This window comes from Misgurnus anguillicaudatus, chromosome 17 (genome assembly GCF_027580225.2).
Source record: "Misgurnus anguillicaudatus chromosome 17, ASM2758022v2, whole genome shotgun sequence".
Lineage (NCBI taxonomy): Eukaryota > Metazoa > Chordata > Actinopteri > Cypriniformes > Cobitidae > Misgurnus > Misgurnus anguillicaudatus.
In genome coordinates this window covers 8014654-8036234 of record NC_073353.2, presented here as the reverse complement: position 1 = coordinate 8036234, position 21581 = coordinate 8014654, and the positions used below count along the sequence as shown (strand labels likewise).

General features: G+C 37.4%; 2 protein-coding genes across 8 annotated transcripts in view; one reads left to right on the top strand and one right to left on the bottom strand.

Moving 5' to 3' along the window:
* Positions 1-584: 584 nt before the first annotated feature.
* Positions 585-4256, bottom strand: c17h3orf38 (chromosome 17 C3orf38 homolog). Of its 2 annotated transcripts, XR_008647102.2 has the most exons (4): positions 4040-4256; positions 3713-3888; positions 1421-2605; positions 585-1356 (listed from the first exon to the last, which is right to left on the bottom strand). XR_008647102.2 is itself a non-coding variant. In XM_055216206.2 (3 exons), exons 1-3 carry the CDS (start codon positions 4164-4166, stop codon positions 2054-2056), a joined length of 855 nt encoding a protein of 284 aa, XP_055072181.2. In that variant the 5' UTR covers positions 4167-4256; the 3' UTR covers positions 585-2053. The 2 variants fall into 2 exon arrangements, 1 of the variants encoding a protein (XP_055072181.2); XM_055216206.2 differs by having other exon boundaries at positions 585-2605.
* A 1425-nt stretch (positions 4257-5681) lies between these two features.
* myo1b (myosin IB) overlaps positions 5682-21581 on the top strand; it is a 130229-nt gene continuing 114329 nt past the window's right edge. For 2 of the 6 annotated variants that reach the window (XM_073854910.1, XM_073854908.1), the window contains exon 1: positions 5682-5903. The gene's annotated coding sequence lies outside the window, so the exon portion shown is untranslated. The remainder of the gene's footprint in view (positions 5904-21581) is intronic. The other 4 variants (XM_073854912.1, XM_073854909.1, XM_073854911.1 and 1 more) reach the window with 3 other exon arrangements.

The window sequence follows — 21581 nt, the reverse complement described above, 5'->3', positions numbered from 1 at the left end:
TATAGTTGTGCATAGGTCCTACGGCGTAGCCGCGATGGCGTAGGTTCCACGTCGGTTTTCATTTATACTTTTGCGTCGTTGTGCAAACACACGCGCAGACCGCTGGTAGGCAGTAACCACGCATGTAACCACAGTAGCAGCGCGACCGTCAAAGAAGAAGCAGCTTGGCAAGTTAACCCACAAACGAAGAAGAAGCAGCAACTTGTTGTGTAAGATTGGAGAAGACCAGCAATGATGGAAGTAAATAAACAGCAACTTTTGTTGCAGTTTGAGTTAAATCACTCCTCAACTTGGCTCATCTTTGTTTTCACTGTCGCAAACGGAAATACCTATGATGCAGCTTTTTTACCTGACGGGAGGGGTTCTGGTGGACCAATCACAGCGCTTGCGGTCCGCGTAGATCTGAGGCGCTGTTAAAAATTTTGCGAGGTGCACGTCAGGCTACGCACAGGCTACGGATAACCTACGGCATAGAGCTTACACAAGACTATAAATCGGGCTTAAGATCTTAACCATTAATTTACTGTTAAATATTTCCAGAATAACCAAAGCATTCACAAAGAATAAAAAGACATGTAGAGTGGTAGTTTTGAATCTTTTTAGTAAAATGTTAAACATTAATGGAGGTAAAGAGGATTCTTGCAAAATGAAAACCACAAAAAAGGTAGAGAATCATTGGCTGTTTTTCAATCAGCTCCCTTGTTCGTAGTCAGGGCACTGATCGGGGAGTCTGCCATTTTAAAGCAACACTAAAGAGTTTTTTACCTTAAAAAGTTTCAGTCTTTCATCCACTCGAAACAGGGTGAACGGCACTTTCACATTCGCTTTGCAGCCCTCTATCGGCCAAAACCGCACTAAAGAAGTTTCCACCCGTCGGGTTGTGGTCCTGTAGTTTGAGTGAAAACTACAAAAACTTGCTTTACGGCAGACCTACTATCCAATCAGAGCCAGCTCTGCTGCAGTAGGCTAAATTATTTATGATAGTGGTAATGGACAATTCCACTTTTAAACTGAAAGAGCAAAAAGTCTTTAGTGTTGCTTTAATGGCGGTCTTAATCGCAAAATTGGTATGTTCCCTTACCGGAAATCAGGTGACCTTTTTTGAAGCTCTCCAACTGAAAATCGTGCAAGCCAATTCAATAAACTTTTTGAAACGCGACAGAACTTTTAAAAAGAAAAACGTTTGCTTTAGTTTTAATATAAATCACATTGCTAGACAGGAAGGGACCACAACCTACTTAATATTTAAATGTAATATTCCTCTAAATTTATGCACAGATATGTAAGAGAATAATGAGTGTTTTTCATAATTAAGTCAGAGAGATGTTGGTTTTGCCGGTTGTTGATGAAAAACAGCTGTGAATAAACACACAAAAATAAGTGAACAGTGTCCCAATGTGAAGTGAGCTAGAGTTCTTACCAATGCCCAAATATGCATACACGATATACTGATTCACGACCTCGGGAGCTAGGGAGAGGGTTGAGACACAGCCATTGATTTTAGACCATAAAAAAGGTAAAAAAAAAAATAAGTTTAAGAACAGTTTCAACAGTATTCACTATTGTATTTAAGGTGGAAAATTCTATAAGCAAAATCAATAAAATATATGACACATGATTCTTAAGAAAAGACCAACACTTTTTCATTTGGTAGATTTCTACTACAGTATAAAAAAATTTGCCTATATGTAGAGGAAAATCTAAAAATCCCCTAACACAAAAAATGAGAACATTATTTACAGGAAATAACATAAAATAACACTCTCAGTGTTCCTAAAAAATAAAATAAAAGACTTTTACTGGTACAGAAAAAAAACTGTCAGTGTGTCTGTTTAATAAAATATGTTTATATATATATTTTTTAGTTTTAGACTTTGTGTAGGGCCAAACTCACTGGGCGTAATATGGTTAAATTGAATCAAACTTTCATACATTTTACATTTAAATCGATCTAAAGAAATAGCCCATGGAACAAAATATCACCTACTGTATAACTGTTGGTATATTCTCAATTTAAAACATGACCACAAGACAACATGTCGTTCTGTGATTCTCAATCGCAAAGGCTTAGCAACTGATTTGAATCATATGTAATTATTGGTAAATCTCTGTCTGTGATGCCACTTTGTGGTTCTACTTTCACATTTACAAACTTTATCTTCCAGTGATTATTGTCCAGCGGTGAACGTATGAGCCCAAACACCTGCTCAAAAATCCCAAGACAGGCATTGTCACGGTGGATGGTTCCTGCTACTGCCACTAACACCAATCCATGAGGTGAAGAAATACACTTCAACCCATGACCCTCCAGGTTTGGGCAGAACAGCAGACGTTCTTGTCCAACAAGAGCGTGAAGCCGCTGACTAACCAGTTCTGCTCCATTAAACTCGTCTAAACGCTGCTCTCCGGTGCATAACAGAAGCCGCAATCTCACATCTAGCCAGAAATGCTGAGCACCCCACTCCTGCACCGGCTCACCATATGTGGGATTCTGGGAGTTGAGAATGCTGAAAAACCATTGGCAAAACTGTTTTCCCAAAGCTGTTATGTCTGATAGACCATCCCCAATGTTATGCGAAGAAACAGTTGTGCTCTTCCCACTCACCTGTTTGAAACATGAACCAAAAAAAGCTTAGTATTAGTCAATTTGACTTATTCTGTAACACTGTGACATAAATTGTATGACCCCACCCACAAAAATGAATTAAATATACAAATGAACAGTGGCGGCCGGTGACTTTCTCTGTGAGGGGCGCAAATTCAAAATATGTGTTTGGTGCATTACATCTTTTTTTAAAGAAAGAGCTGATGTAAGACATCGCTGACAAAATTAGACCACAGTCGGTTTAAAATACGCAAGGCTGCTGACATTATACCTAACCCGTGTCCGAGGAAACTTTAAGACCCGAACCTGCTCGGGACGAACCTCTGGTTTACGGATCAAACTGGACCCGTGGACGTCCAACCAGATAATCTTCACAGATGAACACAACTTTTATGGATTTTGAAGTCTAAGGTTAACTTGAAATAGAATCTATCCCCACAAGCAAACTACTGTCTCTCGACATCAACATCATCACCACCAAGCTTACAACAGCTCTTTCAAACTTTATTAAACAAATTTAAACACATTTTCCCTGTTAGGAAATACTGGATTAATCTTTGTTAGGAATTGTGCCTATGTTGTGTTGTTTTTGAGATCTTCATGCCTGGTGACGCCGTTAAAAAAGTCCCCTACAAAGTTTGTAGTCCCATGTAGCATCTTGTCAACCGCCCTTTTAAGGACACGTAACAGCTTTACAAAACCCCAAGTGGGGACATTACTGGTGTGTTTTGTTGTGTAGAATAAAACATGAAAATATATTTGCCTTATGTTAACACAAGATCTTATTTAAGGAGAAGTATAACAAGTCAAAAAACCCATGACTTGAAACCGGAACTCGCTTCCGGGTTTTGCCTACAAAAATACGTCATCACTGCGACACCCAGCAAAACGAAGTATATCTGACAAACTAAACTAAAACTAAAAACACTGAGAAATTAGAAAAATATCAGACAACGTGGAAACTTAAAAGTAAAACAGAAATCTATCATAGGTTAGAAGTAAACAATAAATCAAATTTAATTCAAGAAAAAGTTACATTATGAGGTAAAAGAGTTCTTTACAGATTTTTAAGAGATCATCCAGTAGCCGCTCTCTCTTCCCACTCACCTCACCAGATGACCAAAACTCAAGGGTCCTCCTGATCAACTGATGTTTATCAGCGTTCGGTAGCATGGCAACCCCTTCAATGGCAAGATACTTAAAAATGACATCACGATGGACCTTTTTTCTCTTTAGTAGCTCTTCGGCATCCTGGGAGTAAGTTATGATGGCCTCAATGGCTTCTATAAAATAAAAAAGAATGTGACAGCTGCAGTGCTAATAAAATAAATCATTAATTTAATCATTCGCTATAACTGAACCTGCTTTAGTTCGAAGCTGGCAGCCTAGCAGGATTTGTTTTTGTGGATTTGCCAATGTTAGCTTCAGCCTTACCTTCTGTACCTTCTACATCGATCAGTCGATTTGTTACTGTATCTTTAAGAGCCAACAAGTCATCATTGGATAACAATTTCAACAGTTGTTTACAGCCACTTTGTTCTTTTACTGTCAACGTTGACATACTTGTTATATTACACTACGCATTCTCCTTGTACGTTGCAGTGTTTCGGTGGCTGTGTGTGTGAGACTGTACAGCGCCTCTGCAAGCGACGTTGAGGCATCAGCCCTTCAAAATAAAAGTTCATGAGGAATGTATTTATCAATAATTTATATAAGGATCAGTGATTTATAAATGTATCTTAAATCGTATTTTTATACTTTATCTTTTGGAAACCTGTCATTTTCATTTTTATTGTGTAGACCTGCTTTGTACTTAGTACAGCACTTTGGATACATTGTTTAAATGTACCTTATAAATAAATATTGTAACTGTAAGTTGTTGTATCTGTTGATTTACATGTGTACATTCTAAAGCATATTAACTTATGGGAAAGAGTATGAGTCTGTTTAAAAAGACACATAATGAAAAGCCAAAATACTAAAGTTGCAATGTGTTTAATCTTGTTCTTTTTTTATTATTGAATACAAAATTATATTAACAACAAAGGTAAATATACATTTACAGTGTAGATAGGCATTGCAGGCTCAACACAGTATAACTAATAAATTGTTTAGAAAAAATAAATAAAATAAATAAATAGAAATCTGAAATTACAATTTACATGAACTTAAACAGTGAGTAAAGGAAAAATATGATAAACATTAGGGGCAGTATCACAATAAATTAAAAGATGTCAGTAAGTTTAGCAGCTTCATAGCACTCTGACCTTTCATCTTACTAAGGGCTTTGGAAAAACATTTTAAATCATATTTGAATACATGTTTAATGTTGTTCTGAAAGTACAGCGCCACTGCACGTGACGTTGAGGCATCAGCCCTTCAAAATAAAAGTTCGTGAATAAAGGATTTATCAATGATTTATATAAGAATCAGTAATTTATAAGGTATCTTAAATTTTATTTTTTATCCTTTACCTTTTGGAAACCTGTAATTGTTATTTTTATTGTGTAGACCTGCTTTGTACTTTGCACAGCACTTGGATTTGAAATGTGCTTTATAAATAAATGTTGTAGTTGTTGTATCTGCTGATTTTTATGTGTACATCCTAAAGCATATTCACTTATGGGAAAGAGTATGAGGGTGTTTAAAAAGACACATAATGAAAAGCCAAAATACTAAAGTTGCAATGTTTTTAATATTGTCCTGAAAATACAGCGCAACTGATATTAAAAAATATATTTTATATCCAGCAGTCCATCCAACCCCCTTTCGTTCTCCGACAAAATAAAAAAGTATGACCAAATCATACTAAATGTGTATTTCCTTAATATGTAATAGTGTTAGCAACTACAGTTATGCTTGAAAAGATCATACACGATATTAAAATAAAGGTGTACATCAGTATTATTGCACATAAAAATATGTGTGGTCATTTACACATACATCGAGAGTAATGTAATTTCATCAAGTCGACGCACGATGGCAGAGGTACAATTATTTAAAAAAAAAAAAATTGTTCACTGAGAGTTTAGTTTAGTTGAGGGGTTGGCGTAGATGGGCGTTTTTATGGAATGAGGTGATTATCACAGTGAGACTGCGGTCACCACCACTCCCCGTGTTCGTGGAGCAGTCAGCCTCACTGAATGAGAGACGCGTCCCGACACTTCTCACAGGATACACACAAAGACAAAAGCTCTGAGAAGAGACACAGGACACGCATCTCCAGATTTAACTAAAGTTGGATAACGTTTTAGCCCCAAGAGTGGATTTAAAGGACATTTTACTCCAAAGCGCTGAGGCAAGTTCCATTTGCATGTATTTAAAGTTGCTGTTTCTTTCAGGATAAAAGAAAATGATGGATTAAATGCTGTTTGGTAAACATTCGACCGGTTCACTGTTGTCGGTCTATCCAATTCATTCATTCATACATTTAGTGGTAGGCTGTCAGAAATGGAAAGTTTCTTTGTAAATCTGAGTGGATTTTGGGGAAACTCTCTAACTGGTTATTTTTGCAAAACTTTACACAAACAAACTGCAAACCGCGTGGCGCTTAACTTTCAGTCGAGTGAGCGCCTAAGAAAACAGAAATAATGACTTTATTTCAGATTTTCAGTGTGGATGATTCAATGGAAAAAGTGCAAAAGGAAATGCGATTAAAATAGCTTTGTTTTGTCCAATTGCCAACCAACGTGCGTATTTATTAAAGATATTTAATGAAGAAGGAGAATGTAACAGTAGCATATACGTTATTTACATAATGTAGATGGCAGCACAAGGGATCCTAATGGACTTAAGGATGAGTTGCATTATGGCTGAAACAAAGAACTCTGAAGACTACGAGTTTGAGCTGGACCTAGTCTTTCACTACACTTTTTGTTTTAAGCATGCATCGCTAAAACCCAAAGATTTGAACATCCCTAAGAATTGTAAGCTGGTGTGTAATTTCTCCAGCATGTTTGTGCAACAGTGCATGAAACTCCCATCTGATTTTAGTCCAGTAGAAGTGCAATAGATATACACTGTTGAAGTGATCCGAGCCACATAGTGACCACAATATGGTAGAAACCTTATGGGCTCTTTTGAAAAGTACCCCAGCATGTAGACACCACCTAGAGCAGATTATTGTAGTAACACCCTGGCTACTACCCACAACACTTTAACAACTACATAGCCCTGTCAACCACCCAGAAACCACTACTAACTGAACAGGCATATTAAAATGACTGTAAACGCACACCCACAGATAGCCAAAAGTTATGCTCCATTAGTTGATAAAAATAGTTTATTTATTTTTATGCTCAATAATTAATATTTATTAAACATTGATATCTTTAATCATATTAACAGCAATTTTATAAAATAAAATAATTCCTAAATGGTAAATTAGATTTAAAAGATGTGTTAAAAGAGATTAATCCCAAAAACTGAGAGGATATTCTTTAGTGGAAAACACTGTCATGTAAGATCCTCTTTGCTGCCCAAAATCTCTTCTTACGCTCTTAATATATGGTCAGTTGAAACGTGGACAAATGTCCCAGAGATCTGCTCATATATGCTTTGGTGTAAAGTATTTAATCAGGGTAACTGGAAACCATGGGCTTTAAAGTGATTACACTGCTCTGTTTACCTAAACGTTCTGACCGCCCGTCATAGAAAATTGGTTTATACAGTGGTATTAATTTTCATGACCGGATTAACTGCTTATGTGACCAGTGTAAGATTTGAGTTATTATTTAGTTCCATTTAGTGCGCATAGTTACATATTTCTGCATTAACCTTGAATGGTAAACGAATATTTGTTTATTTATTTTCACTAGCAGTAAACTTTAGAAATTACAGGTGCTGTTTATGATGTGCTTCTGGGCCTGTTATATTGCACATTTCACCCACATACAGCATTGTCCATTAGTCCACCCACTGAACACCTACACAGCAGCGCTTTTGCCTGGAAAGGTGCTTTGTGAACAACATTAAACACTATCCTTATTAAATATCATGTTGAGAGGTGTGATGTAATTGTGTAATAGTTTTTTGTAAAGGCTGGGTAGAGTTATATACTTATTGAGAAGGTTAGGTCTACTAGGTTAAAGATACATTGAAACAGGACTTGACATCAACTCATGAGCCACTGTTGCCAATGGTTTTACAAAGTTACTAGCCACATTTTGTTGTTGAGAAGTTACATTTCATGTGATCGAAGTTGACTATGGTGTGGTAAAAACATATTTGAGCTGTTGTTATCTGGAATAACAAACAAACTGGCCAATCAAAATCAAGTATTTCAAAGCACCATGTAGTTATTTAAGAGACCATCATGTAATACTAGGTCACCAAATCAAAAGTGCAGAAATCCATGAATCCATTCAGCCGATCTCCGGATCTGGCGGTACCACTTTTAGCATAGCTTAGCATAATTAATGAAATCTGATTAGACCATTAGCAGTAAGACTGACGTAAAATTAAAAGTTGTGTTTTTTAGGTCGATATGGCTAGGAACTATACTCTCATTCCGGCGTTATAATTAAGGAACTTTGCTGCCGTACCATGGGTGCATTACGCAGTGCTAGGTAACTTTCAATGTGACCGGCACTAATTGCGTTGAAAGTTACTTGGCTGGGGACTATTATCGAAACTCTTGCTTTAATGGTCTAATCAGATTTAGGGGTGTCACAGTTCTTTAAATAATTTGATTACATTTTTGATTCTAAGGCCACGGTTCAATTGGATTCTTGATTTTTACATTTTCTTTGAAAGCACAAAAAATGACTTTTATGAAATATTATATCTGACCTTGAACCCGTAGATTTCCTGCCATGTTAGTCATGCTGCCAGTGGAAAAATATAATACGTACGCACATACGTGATAAAACAAATCTTCCTGTCAGATGAACATTCCTGTCAGTACTTTGCACCTTAAAAACGCGATTTTATTACCGTCAGACGAGATTGTGAGACTATACCCCAATAAGTCATGTTTAAATGCTGTTTTCATAACTCTTACGCAACTGAAAAGAGTTGTTGTGAAACTTAAACAGATCTCAATTCAGAGAAACGACCGGTCCTGCCACAGACACCGCTCTGCTGTGCACACGTGCATGCTCAGATTGAGTTCAGCTGAAGGTGGGAGGCGCTTGCTGTTTTTTGTTTCCCATGTCTAGAGCAGCTCGCGTGGTGTCTCCTACATCTGCCATTCTATCATTTAACTGGCTGCAACTAGCTAAGTTAGAGGAGGTTGACTAGCATGCACTCAACACGTGGTTTTTTCCCGCTTGGAAAGCTGATCGGACGTGACATAGGGGCGTGGCAGCATCGACGATTCCATTTTTTAATCCGAAGTTCGAGGTTGTGAATTAATTTAGATCGATTTCGATTTAAAATTGAAAATCGTGACACCCTTAATCAGATTCGATGAATTGTGCTAAGCTATGCTAAAAGTGGTACCACCAGACCTGGAAATCAAATGAATAGATTCCAAAACGGTAAAACTCCGAAGTTTAACTCTAGGAAAGCTGGAAAATGAGCATATCTTCAAAAAAAGTGGAGTGTCCCTTTAATATCATAAAATGATCTCTCAGTGGTTTAAGGAAGACCCTTTACACCTGGTCACTTCATGTGTTTTCTTTGATCTGATAGCTATCTGGTTTGTTACATTTTCATTCTGCTACATAAATGTGTCTTGGAAAAACGGATATCAATCCCACGCAAAATGAAAATACACTATTCATAACTCCGCCTTAAAAACTTAAGACGATGCTTATGCAACAAAAGGCAGCACCTACTGTACTATATGTTGTACTGTATGCAGCTGGAGTGTACAGTACAGAGCAGCAGTAGATTGAGAGCGCGATGATTTACAAGTCAATGAAGGGAAAAAGCGCTTCACAAAACGCTCTCTCAAAATTTTATTTCTTTGTTTAATATTATTGATTTTGTCATTGGACTATTTTATTGGTTCTAAAAAGCTTTTTTTATCCATTGTTCGCTCCATAAAGCAGTAAGTGTGTCGTCTTTGTTTGTTTGCCTCTTTCCCAGTTAACTTGCCAGTGACGTGCTTACTTTTGGGAAGAGGGAAGCACTGACATGTGGCTTCATCAACCAGATGTATTTACACTTGTCCAGTTTCATCTAAAATGCGTCCCAGACCACCTCCTGCAGTGGTTTGAGCAATCGGATTTAAATCCGTCTTCAAAACGTTTCGGAGGGCATTTACACCTGGTCTTTTTCTTATTGGATTGATTTGGATAGCTATCTGATTAGAGACAAGGCATGAAGCGACCAGGTGTAAAAAGACCCTAAGAATGCATTTGCATATCTTCCGGGATTTTGCTGGTAGCGATCAGTGGTGGTCTGTCAGGATGGAAGAACTAAGGGAGAAAATACAGACGGTTCTGGAACAAACCACCAAACGTGCCAGGTGTGAAAACCCCATAACACTGTAGCAGGATAGAAAAACTACAAAGTGACTTTTGAATTATGTCAGAAAACCATCTAGACATCAACTTGGCCTTTCAAAATGCATTTGGGACCTCACCTCCAGATATAAAGAACTGATGAATTCAATGTTGGGTTTTGTCACTTGTGTGGTGTTAATCTTCCAAGTTTTGTTTTGCCTTTAATGTGCTGCCACACTGCTCTTTTCGTTTAGTTCTTCACAGTTCTTTTTGGTTACACTAGGTGTGTTTGGCTTCATACGTTGCCGTGGAGCAATCAGCGTATGACAAATTACAGCGAGATTGATTCCAAAACATACAGAATTCTGTTTGATTCCAAAACAAAAGCTTCTTGTGAATAAACAGTGTGGATAGAGCAGCATGCGTGTAACCCGAGAGTTGCCGTTCGAGACTTGCGGTCTGTAGGTTGCGACTGGAGTACTCTTAAGCAATGTACCTGCCCCCCATTGCTCCCCGGGTTCTGCATTGCCCACTGTTTCTGGTGTGTGTTTACCTCTTCCAGTGTGTGTTTTCATGACTAACTAGACAGGTTAAATATGTAAAGGTCACATTACTTTGTCATTATATCACTTTCACCTCACAGAAACTATAAATGATCCCCAAGAGGTAGCAGTTTGGGAACTTTATTCAAATGTAGTTTTGAAAAACAGTTGAGAGATTTTGGTCTTTTCCAGTTCCAGTAGATGTGTGCTTATATCACCTATACTGTAGGCACATAGTTGCCCAAAGCTTAGGCTTACCATAAAAGTGACTTCACGTTAATGAAGGATACAATATAAAGTCACCATTAATTGGGCTTTATATGTTAAATATATGTTATTATTTTAAATAAGAAATTAGGAAACACAAGCCCTGGAGATGTGATTCAGGGATGCATTCCAGTCAGTCTGCTAAACCTGGCTCCTGCGGGATTGTTGAAAGTCAATCCAAGGGTTTACCCTGGATATGCTGCAGACTTACATAACAGTGTGTTACAGGTCACTGAGCAAGCTCGCAAATACTCACAAATTGTCACAATGGCTTTGCCCCATCACTCCATTAGAAGTCTATAGTTACCACCGTCACCAGTCATGTGTATGTATGGCTCTGTATTTTGTGGCCTGTAATTGATTAAACTCAATCGTGTTGTTCACTCGGTCCATTAACATCACTTAACTATGAGGTCAAGGACTGAACTATTTTAATCTTCATTTGCAGAGTTTATTTTTTTTTATAAAAGCATTGTATTATTTGATCCAAGCTACAATGCAATGTTTCATCTATGCTTTTAAATACAATAAATTGTATTGGCCTGTTTGATCTCATGTTATTTTAGTCTTTCTGGGTATTCTGGTGGAAGGGAAGTGCATTTCTCTTGAAGGTTAGAAGAGGGACTTACTGCTCTACCTTGTCTGTGAATGGAAAATCACACATGGCTCAGTTCCAGGAATTTTAAATTATATATTATTGCACTGTAGAAATGTAGGACAGCAGACAGATTTTGAGTTTGGGCCAGTTCAAAAAGATGATGGCTAAGCAATTTAGTGAAATACAAATACTACCTGGATTAGTGGATTTATGAACAGCTGTTAGGAGATTCGTTTAAATCTCGCTTCAACATTAATTACTTCATTTACTAATGCATGCCATGTCAGTTATGAAGAGGAAAGCTCCCCTTATGTACTCTTGCAAATTTGCTTGACCCAGCAAAACCTTTGCAAGATGAAAAGAGCATGTAGGTGTTTTGAACCCACATAGATACGGGACAATCACTATTATTGTCCCATCTTATAATGGCATATTTAGCTGGCTTACATTTCACGTCTAAAAGTGCGCAGAAAACGCAACCGCGCCACTCCCCATTCTTCTTTCCAACAAGCTTTCAGCACAACATGCGGGTTGCTACCTTGTCACCTTCTATTTGAGCGCACATGGCATGCAGCTTCATTAAAAAAAAACATATTTGTGAATCGTGAAATGTGAATGGCCCCTTAATCTGACTTGGTTAGTCATAGCATGTTTCAGGCAAATCTCATTTTAAACCAAAACTTAAAAGTTCGGATTAAAGATTTCAACATTTATAAAGTAAGTGATCCAGTTAATCAGCATGATTAAGTCTTTGTCTTATCTCTTTATCATTCCTTCTCTCTTTATCTGTATATTCAGCTATGTTTCTAAAGGTTTTTATTTATTGATTACATTTTCCAGTGGTTTTTCAAATGTAGTTATGTCACTGGGTGGAATCTGGGTTACTAGGCTATCAGCACAGATTAACATCTAATTTTGTGGAGTACTGAGGACTGCACCAAGCATTTAGAAATGAAACGACACTGTCCGAGTTTCTACTTGTACGGAAATTACATTCTGATGTTTTCCCTACCGTAGTCCAGAGATAATCAGAGACTATTCCTTTAGGAAAACATGTCAATACATATATGTTATGTTCAGGGGCACACAACTTCACAAGTAGTGAATTTAAGGCCTAGTCCACACGGACACGGGTATATTATAACCGGAGTTTTCCCTAAAAAAAAATCCCGTCCACACATGCTCGGTTTAAATTAAATATCCATCCACACAATAAAGCAAAAGCACGCTATCAAGCGGTGTCAAGAGCATGCCACACCAGCAGGCGGGGATATAACCCAAATCCTGTTCCGCAATATAGTGAGATAACTGAGCATCTATCTGTATACATGTTAGAAGCTCTGTTAGCACAGTTATTATTAGCAAGATACGTCCGCCATTGCACAGAATCATCAACAAAGCAGTCCCGGCGCACAATCTTGACGTCAAACACAGTGGATAACGGCGCACACTCTGACGTCGCAAGGCAAAACCCCCGGTTTTACTCTCTACACGACACCACTGTAACCGGGGTTTCTTAAAAAGCTCACCCTGGCCGGGGTTTTCAAATATGCTCGGTTTCAGTGCCCTGATACTGCGGTTTCGTGTGGACAAACGGCCAAACCGCGTGAAAAAACTCACGGTTATAAAAATACCCGTGTCCGTGTGGACTAGGCCTAACACAACATTTGAGTTCTCCTAATATATCTTTCACTTTTTGTCTTAATCAGTCTAACGTGCAGGGGTGAGATATTTATATTTATTTACATACCATGGTATACACACAAGAATCTGTTGCAGTTGATTTTTCTATCGCAGTGATATAGACCTAATTTAGCCTGGCAACATGATCATTCCAGAACATTTATTATGGCGTATTACATAGACCGTTTCATTGGGCGCGTGCTTGTGGCCGCGTTATAATGCGCTTGAAACCAAAGGTAACTTATGGTCTGTTTTTATTTATCAGTCTGGGTAGTGGCTAAACTGTTCTCTTAAATAAATTTTGGTTTACCTAAAGACGAGTAAAACACAGAGCATGCATCACCGTTGTGCGGAGAAGTTTCGCAGCTAGGCAAGAATTAGCTTACATTGTATTAATTTTACACGTTAAAGGATTACTCCAATTAAAAAAAATCCTGATAATTTACTCACCCCCATGTCATCCACAATGTTTGTCTTTCTTTGTTCAGTCAAGAAGAAATTAATTTTTTATGAGGGAAACATTCCAGGATTTTTCTCAATTTAGTAGACTTTATTGGACCCAACAGTTTACAGTTTAAATGCAGTTTAAAATTGCAGTTTCAACACACGTAGTTTTGCATAAATCATGCGTGACCTTTCAACGTGATGAGACATTGCATGAGGTCGCGCTGGCGCGTCAAACGGCTGGTGCAAGACAAGAAGTTGTGGTTTAAAAATGCTTTTTTTCTTGATGAAAATGACAATTGTTTTGCTAGATAAGACCCTTATTTCTCGGTTGGGATCATTTAGAGCCCTTTGAAGCTGCGTTGAAACTGAAATTTAAACTGCATTGAAACTAAACTGTTGAGGTTCAATAAAGTCTATTAAATTGAGATAAATCATAGGATGTTTTCTTAAAAAAACAAAAACGTAATTTCGTAAAATCATAATTTTGCATCATTGAAAGCAGGAAGTTAGTGTTGGGCGATATGCCCTATTTTCAGATCGTCAGCCTGTGAGATCGGCGATACACGATATTATCGGGGGGCGTGGCAGTACTTTACTCTTTTTTTAATTTGTTAATTTTTACTCATTATAACAAGTCAATTGATGGGTGGACAAAAAAAAAACAAGACCGTAACACCGTCATGACCGCAACCTTCTTAAAACTGATGCCATTAAAGCGAGCGCGTCATTAAAACCCTATCATGATTACTTAATAACTGTAAAAACATGCATCTGCGCACGCACACACACGTGCGCGCACATACAAACAATTCAATGCATTTATTTAGTGCTGTTGCAGAAGACTACGTGCGTCAAGCAGTGGTGCTCTCATGAGGTGCCTTTTTAAACGCATCGGTCCAGCGGAACGCGATCATATTTTAAACACAATCATATATTAAACACGAGGGACGTGTTGCTACAACTCATTGAAATGCATATCATAAACAGGATTAATACCTAGTGATCTGACTTCGGACAGACCGCAGCTCTCTGCACGTACACGAGAGTGAGAGAGAGAGACGCCAATATGCAGCGGGTCATATTTTAAACCAAAAGTAAAGTTTGCCTCAGCTCGCATGAAACGCATTAAACTGAACAAATAAGGATTACTCCTTTAGTTTATGTTTAGACTGCGGACAGACGCGAGAGCGCGTGAACGTGAGACAGAGAGAAGCGCAGCTGCTCATGACGCGGCGCGCTGGATTTAGTGGTAGAAGGAGACAGGTACGTGCAAGAAGGAATTATCTCTTTACAAGCTCTCCGCGTAAAGTGAAGCCCACAAACCCTCATGTGAGGAACAGCATGCATTGTCGGTGTTAATATAAAATTATGATGATAATAATAACAACCATTCTCCAACTATCGTCTTGACTATCGCCATGAAAGCCTGCCATTGGCGATATGTCTGAAGATCGTCGATACACGATACTATCGTCTATCGGCACAACCCTACAGGAAGTCCAATATCTTTGTAGAGGGCGTGAGACTACAAACACTCCTTTTCTCGGTCAAATAGGCACCAAATTCTAAATTTGTTACATTTCGACTACAAATATGATCCACTTTTAATAAAGATTAATGTTTCCACAGGTGAAATGCTCCTTTAAGAAAGTGGAATAATCCTTTAACGTTAGCTCAGTGTAGTAGTGTTAGCTCTTTCAGTAGCTGAAAGGACTCTGTTGTTATTAATACTATGTGGAAGTTGTGTTTTGGTCCACAAAAGCTGTTTGTTTATGTTGTTGCTGCTGAAACCGTCTATACCAGGATGTTACTTACTCATCCATCAAAACACAAAGAATACATTAATTCATCATTTTGAACAGGACAAAGAACTTTTGAAAACATGATTGTTAAAATTGGATGGCAGGGTTTCCCGCAGCACTTTTCAGTTCGGGCGGCCCGCCTAAGCTGGGAAACCCTACCGCCTTAACTAGGTCAAGTGCATCTCGTAGAATAGCGCGGATGCTCTTCACACCTCAAGCGGGCACGCGAGCCACATGGCCCAATGAGAAAGACGTGGTCCGGACCGTCACTATCTGGAGGATAACTAAAACATCTCTGAGAATAGCGCAGACGCGCTTCACACCGCGAGAGTCACACGGCCGAAATGAGATAAAGACGTGGTCCTTCATGTCTGGAGGATAGCCAGTTGATAAAACACGTGTCCATGAGAACTGTAAGTGGACTTATGTTTTGGGTTTATTTAAGCCTGTTATTGTATTAGTCTATAGTTCTTGCAAATTTAGAGTAAGTTAGCTGGTGATTTTGTTGTTTGAGCAACCTGCTGGCTAGGTTTCACGTGCCTGTTAATTCGATATAATTGTTAAGCGCTCTGCTCACGTTATTTATGTGCATTATTTACATGCTACAGTAGTTACACTCCTTTAAGATTATTTATTAATAGTGGGAAATAATCAGTTTTTAAAATTTTTGCGCTATCTATCATCGTTCGCCAGACGTTCTACAACATCTGCTTCAGTTTGTGTTTATTAACCCTTTAGTTTCACTCAGCTATGCCCGTTAGAGGTAAAAACATATAATTCATTAATAATCTAGTATGTGTACATTTTTTGTCATAGTTTCTTCAAAATTAAGTTTTATTTTAGTGTTTTAAATAAAAATATTTAAATTTCCATCATAATGCGTATGCCACGCCCAACCCCCTTTTTGTTTTAGGTATTTTATATAAAATCAGATCTGGACATCAGTTACAAATCTTTAAAACACAATATAGTGCTACAATATGATATGACAAAAACACATGCAAGCATATTATGTCAAATCCTGGTAAACACCAACAGATTTATGTAACACATGTGAGAAATGTCAACTCCGTTATCATCAACACCTTTGTCAAATATAAAATATTTTTTATTGATTTTCAGAATAAATCATTTAACTTTTAGAGTTTAAAGATCAGCTAACTAAAAAAGTTAATTTTTTATTCTTTTTTAACATTTAATTTAAAAACGTGGAATAAAATACTTCCTGTTTCCTTTTTTTCTGTACCTTAGTGCCCGCAATTCTGCATTGGGCTGTAACCATTAACTTATATTTAAAAAAAATTTATTGGTAATAAATTTAAGGCAGAATGCAGGAAGTGAATTTCACTCGGTGATTAAACCTTTAAAGGACATTTCTGGGAAAAACAAATGTTTATTGAATGATAAATTTAGTTAAAGTCATCTAGAGAGCTAAGAAGGAAAAAGTGTCTTCTAAAGAATTTGTAGATCTTGCCAGCAGTTGCTATGCAGTGTTTTTACAGAGAAACTGTTGGAAGCATCCAGGGCTCTTCTGTCACTTTATTTGACCTTTAGTCTGTGTGCTACTTATTTCTGTTTCATAGGTAACTGTTAATCAAATCCCATGCTGCCAGGTTACAGCTGTTGCCAAGACACAAATTGAGCTAGACACAAAGACAAGTACTTTCCTTCACTAGCATCTGAAAGTGAAGGTAATTCAAGACAGAAAAGGAGGTTTCATGAAGAGTCTGTGGTTTTAATCCAAAAGTTGCCAGGCATTATTGTGATAATTAACAATTAATTGAATTTCTGCACTTTGAGAATGCTTGTTAGTCTCTAGTGTATTTTAACCCAACATTGGGTCAAAATGGGACAAAACCAGCAGTTCAGTTAAATTACCCCAGAAAATGTTTTTATGTGATTTGATTTGAAACAACCCAGCATAGCTTAAATTGCAACCCAACAGGTTGGGTTTGTCCTTTTAATCCAATGCTGGGTTTAAGGTAAAGAGTCAGGCTTAGGAAAACGTCATAAATTAGGGATGCACTGATAGGGTTTTTTTTTTTTTTTTGGCTGATGCCAATTTTAGCACAGCAATTGGTCAGTTCTGATATTGGTAGTGTTAAAACTTTTGCCTTACTTTACCCCCTTTAATATTTCTGCTGGCAACTAATTCACCAATGGCATTTTTTTGCCAATTTTGGGGGGCATGTCAGAAACTTTATATAAAGGCCACATTTTCATTGTTTCTGAAAAATGTATATTCTCTGTGTGTGGTTCACATGAGTTTAGAGTATTGAACTTTTTTTCTGACACATCTGACAAAGTAAATTTTTTACACTCTTAATTTTGTTTTGGCAAATGTTTATATATTTAACATTAGACTATGCAAATTACATAATACTCTGTGCCCTCACAGAGTTATTTTAATTACTGTATATCAGTAAATGGATTTATGTTGGCCTTTTTCATGCTATAGCTGATATGCCAATGGTTTTAAAATTAGATAAATTAAATTAGGGGTGTAACGATTAACCATGCAAATGCACGTTTTCTCAATGAATGAATTACGGTAAAATCCCGGTACATCCAAAAGCCAGGGGGCGCTCTCGGGCAGAAACTCCCTTTGTGCCACAGAAGAAGTGGCATTAAACAGGAATATTTATATTGCTGTTCTTCAAATTGTTTTAGGTATTTTCATGATAATAAAGAATATTTTGAATGATTTTATTTAACGAGTGTTGCTTTTTATAAATGCACGTTATAAACGACTCCGACGCATAATGATTTTAGATTGATACTGACCAAATGTCTTAGTACACGCACAAGCTGTGCATGAAACACCAATTCAAAATACATTTAAAACAGGCATTTTTAATGGGACACACGATTAATCGTTACAGATAAATATGTGAAATTTGGAGCAAAATGAGGTGAAGGACAGAAATTCCAATTACATATCTATGTTTCTGTTTTCTCAGATAAAAACAACTTTAAGGGCCCTATTTTAAGCGCATTGTCTAAAGCGCACGGTCTAAACGGGCATGTCCAATTTCACTTTTGCTAATTTAAAGAGGGAAAATGGTTTGTGCGCCAAGAGCACGGCCCAAAAGGGTTGTTCCTATTCTCGTAATGAGTAATGGGTGTGTTTTGGGCTTAACATGCAATGACCCAGTGAGAGTCTCGTAGGCCTGCATGATTAATCGTTTTTAAACCGAAATCGCGATTTGAAGGGATGTGATTTTCGAATCGCAAGACCTGTGATTATTTCAATTCAGAACTATCAAATAAAACAATAGAGCCCGACCGATATGCATTTTTTGGGGCCGATGCCGATACAGATATTAGGGAGTAAAAAAGACAGATAACGATATATCGGCCGATATTCTTTATGTGCATTTTATAGTACGGTACACACATACTACAGTATATTATACTACAATAGGCTACTGTACATATAATACACTATAAACATTAACAGAATATACTATATATAAATACTTTTTTGCAATGGTCACACCACAAATGTGGTGGTCAAACACTTAAAATGACGTGACAAAGATATGTAATATAGGCAGGTGTGTATTACAACTTAACAATAAACTTTATTATCCTAAATGATTCTGATATAAGTGCACAAAACAGTAAACTTGACTTATTATAAATAACTTTAAAACACAAACAAAACAAAATACATATAACTTAAATAATTGTCAGTTTTGACGAGAATAATGTTATATTGGGCTTATTTTAAAAAATGGAAACTTATAAAGTCATTGTTTATTAGCTTTACAGTAAGTTATACTTCAAATTAAATAGAAACTTACCGTTAAGACGACAGAGCTTGACTTACTGACAACATACTGATGTAGGCTTATGTTTAATGTACTGCACAACGTTTTTATAACACGAACCCACAGTGTTCTGCCGGGACTTTAAACTTTTATAAAACTAAAGCGTGTGCTCTGCACCTCTTTTATTTAGAAAGGGTGTAAAGTTGTGCGAGCTTATTTATTTAATCAATTGCTTTGAAATGAGCATGTTTGGTAACAGCACAAGCAGCTGTACTCCCACAGACTGTGCATCAGTTTAAGCGCGTCCTTTCTCCGCCTCACGTCATTTCTTCCGCTTGCGTTTTAAACAACTCGCAAGTGGACAACAGAGACGGATTAAAAACACCAAAACTAAACGGGAATGTGTCTCTCTCGCCCACTTATAATCCAATCGACCAAAGCGCGTTTTAATACCAGGTGTAAAATGTTTTGAAGAAACCGCGTGACCGCCGCCACCTGAACTGAGAGACTGAAGTGAAGGGGTGGGGGATTGGCTGGTGTCACTACAGTGAGTGACCTGGGCCGCCATTAGCAACCAATAGGGCGCGCTCTGCTGGACAAACAAGTACTTACATCTTTCAAAAGCATTTAATGTTTTCTGTAAGGAACGTTCATATCGGCTTCATATCTGCGGCTTATACGCCGATACAGATATATCTGCGACATGCTCATATCGGCCGATAAAATCGGCAAAACGATAAATCGGTCGGGCTCTATAAAACAATCATCTAGTACGCAGTTTTTGATAGTTTGCTTCATGTACTATTGCGCTGGGTGTATGATAGAGACCTAAATGTGATTACATTTGTATAACCCTAAATGTTTTTATTTGTTTAACAAGCACAGTGTTTTGTACATTGGCAAACTGAGATTCTCTCTAGGAAGACAAACAATTGCATGATCTGCTTTTAGCTCTAACAATTTAATCTTTAATTGAACTTTATTTTGTCATGCCATGCACATGCCCACAGTGAGGGCCAGACATATGTTATCAACAAAGTACAATGTGTGATACTGTCTGTATTTTGTTTTTAACACATTTCTTTGCCAACACATTTCTTTGCTTTGTTTTTATTATGACTAGGACTGTTGATGCTAGAAACTCAGAACGTGGAACGCAGTTTAATGCTGAGCTGTACAGTTTGCCATTGTCTATTTGTTTGAACAGTCCACAGTGGTTTAGGAGCTCAGCAAATCCCTGCATCAAAGTCCTGAATGCGACAGAGTCCTTTTAACTCATGGCATCTAAATGGCACCTGGATTAGTGTCCAGAGAAGGCTGATTGAAGAGAAATTAAAAAACTGTCACTCCCAGCAGGAAGTTTTTCGTTATATAACAAACAGTAGAATATCTTGTGTCCGTAACTAAACATGCTGGTCCACTCAGGTACTACTGTGCAAACACATCCTTCACAATTTGTTTGCATTAGGTATGTTTAGAACTGCCTGTTAAAAACTGATGATGAGATCACATCCTGGGGCAAAGATCATCAGCATTACTAAAAGATAAGAAAATATTTTAAAAGCAATGTTCTCATGTGAAATTTGTTAAAATATAATGTATGTCTATTCATGTTGTTTTATAGATATTATGAAAAAAATGCTTTTCAATTTTAACCAAAAATGCTAAATGACACATTAGATACAAACAAAAATGTAAACATCTCAAATTCAGCTTTATAATGTGTTAGAAAATCAATGTGTGTTTGCAGTCTGTAAAGGCGGAGTGCATGATTTTTGAAAAACACTTTGGGAAAGGGAGTTGGGCCAAGTACCAAAACACACTTGTAGCCAATCAGCAGTAAGGGGCATGTCTACTAACCGACATCGTTGCCTGGGTTGCGTATGTGTGGGGCGGGTCTATCAAATACAGGTCCAGGTTCTATTGGGGTAGGGGCGTGTTTGTTTAGGTGATTTCAAATATCAACATTGGCTTTCAGAGATCATGCACTCTGCCTTTAAAAAAATAGCCTATTATGGTAAAAATACTTTTTTGTAATAATTTACTTATTCGAAACCTGTGTGGTGAAACCAGGTGTGCCGTATACGTCCTGAAAAGTGAAGCTGCTGGCTCTTTGATCGCCCCCTGGTGGCTGGATGCAGTACAGTCATAAATTCTGCTCTCTTCATCCAAGCGAAAGAGACTCGGGTGAATATAAAAAAAGAAATTACACTTCCAATCAAATTTCCCGAAAGATTTGGTCTTTTAAGGTAGTTGTTATCACACTGATATATGTTCAATTGTTCATTTTTTTGTGGTAAGTTTCATTTTAGCTAGTAATTTGATGCTATAGAAACAGGGCGTGTCGTTATGATTGACATTCGTGATTGACAGCTTCTCTGAGCAGACTGTCGGAGCTTCAACTATTAATTGTGTATTAAATGTGTATAAAATGTGTTATTTCACACTAACAAAATTAGTTGTATTTAACTTT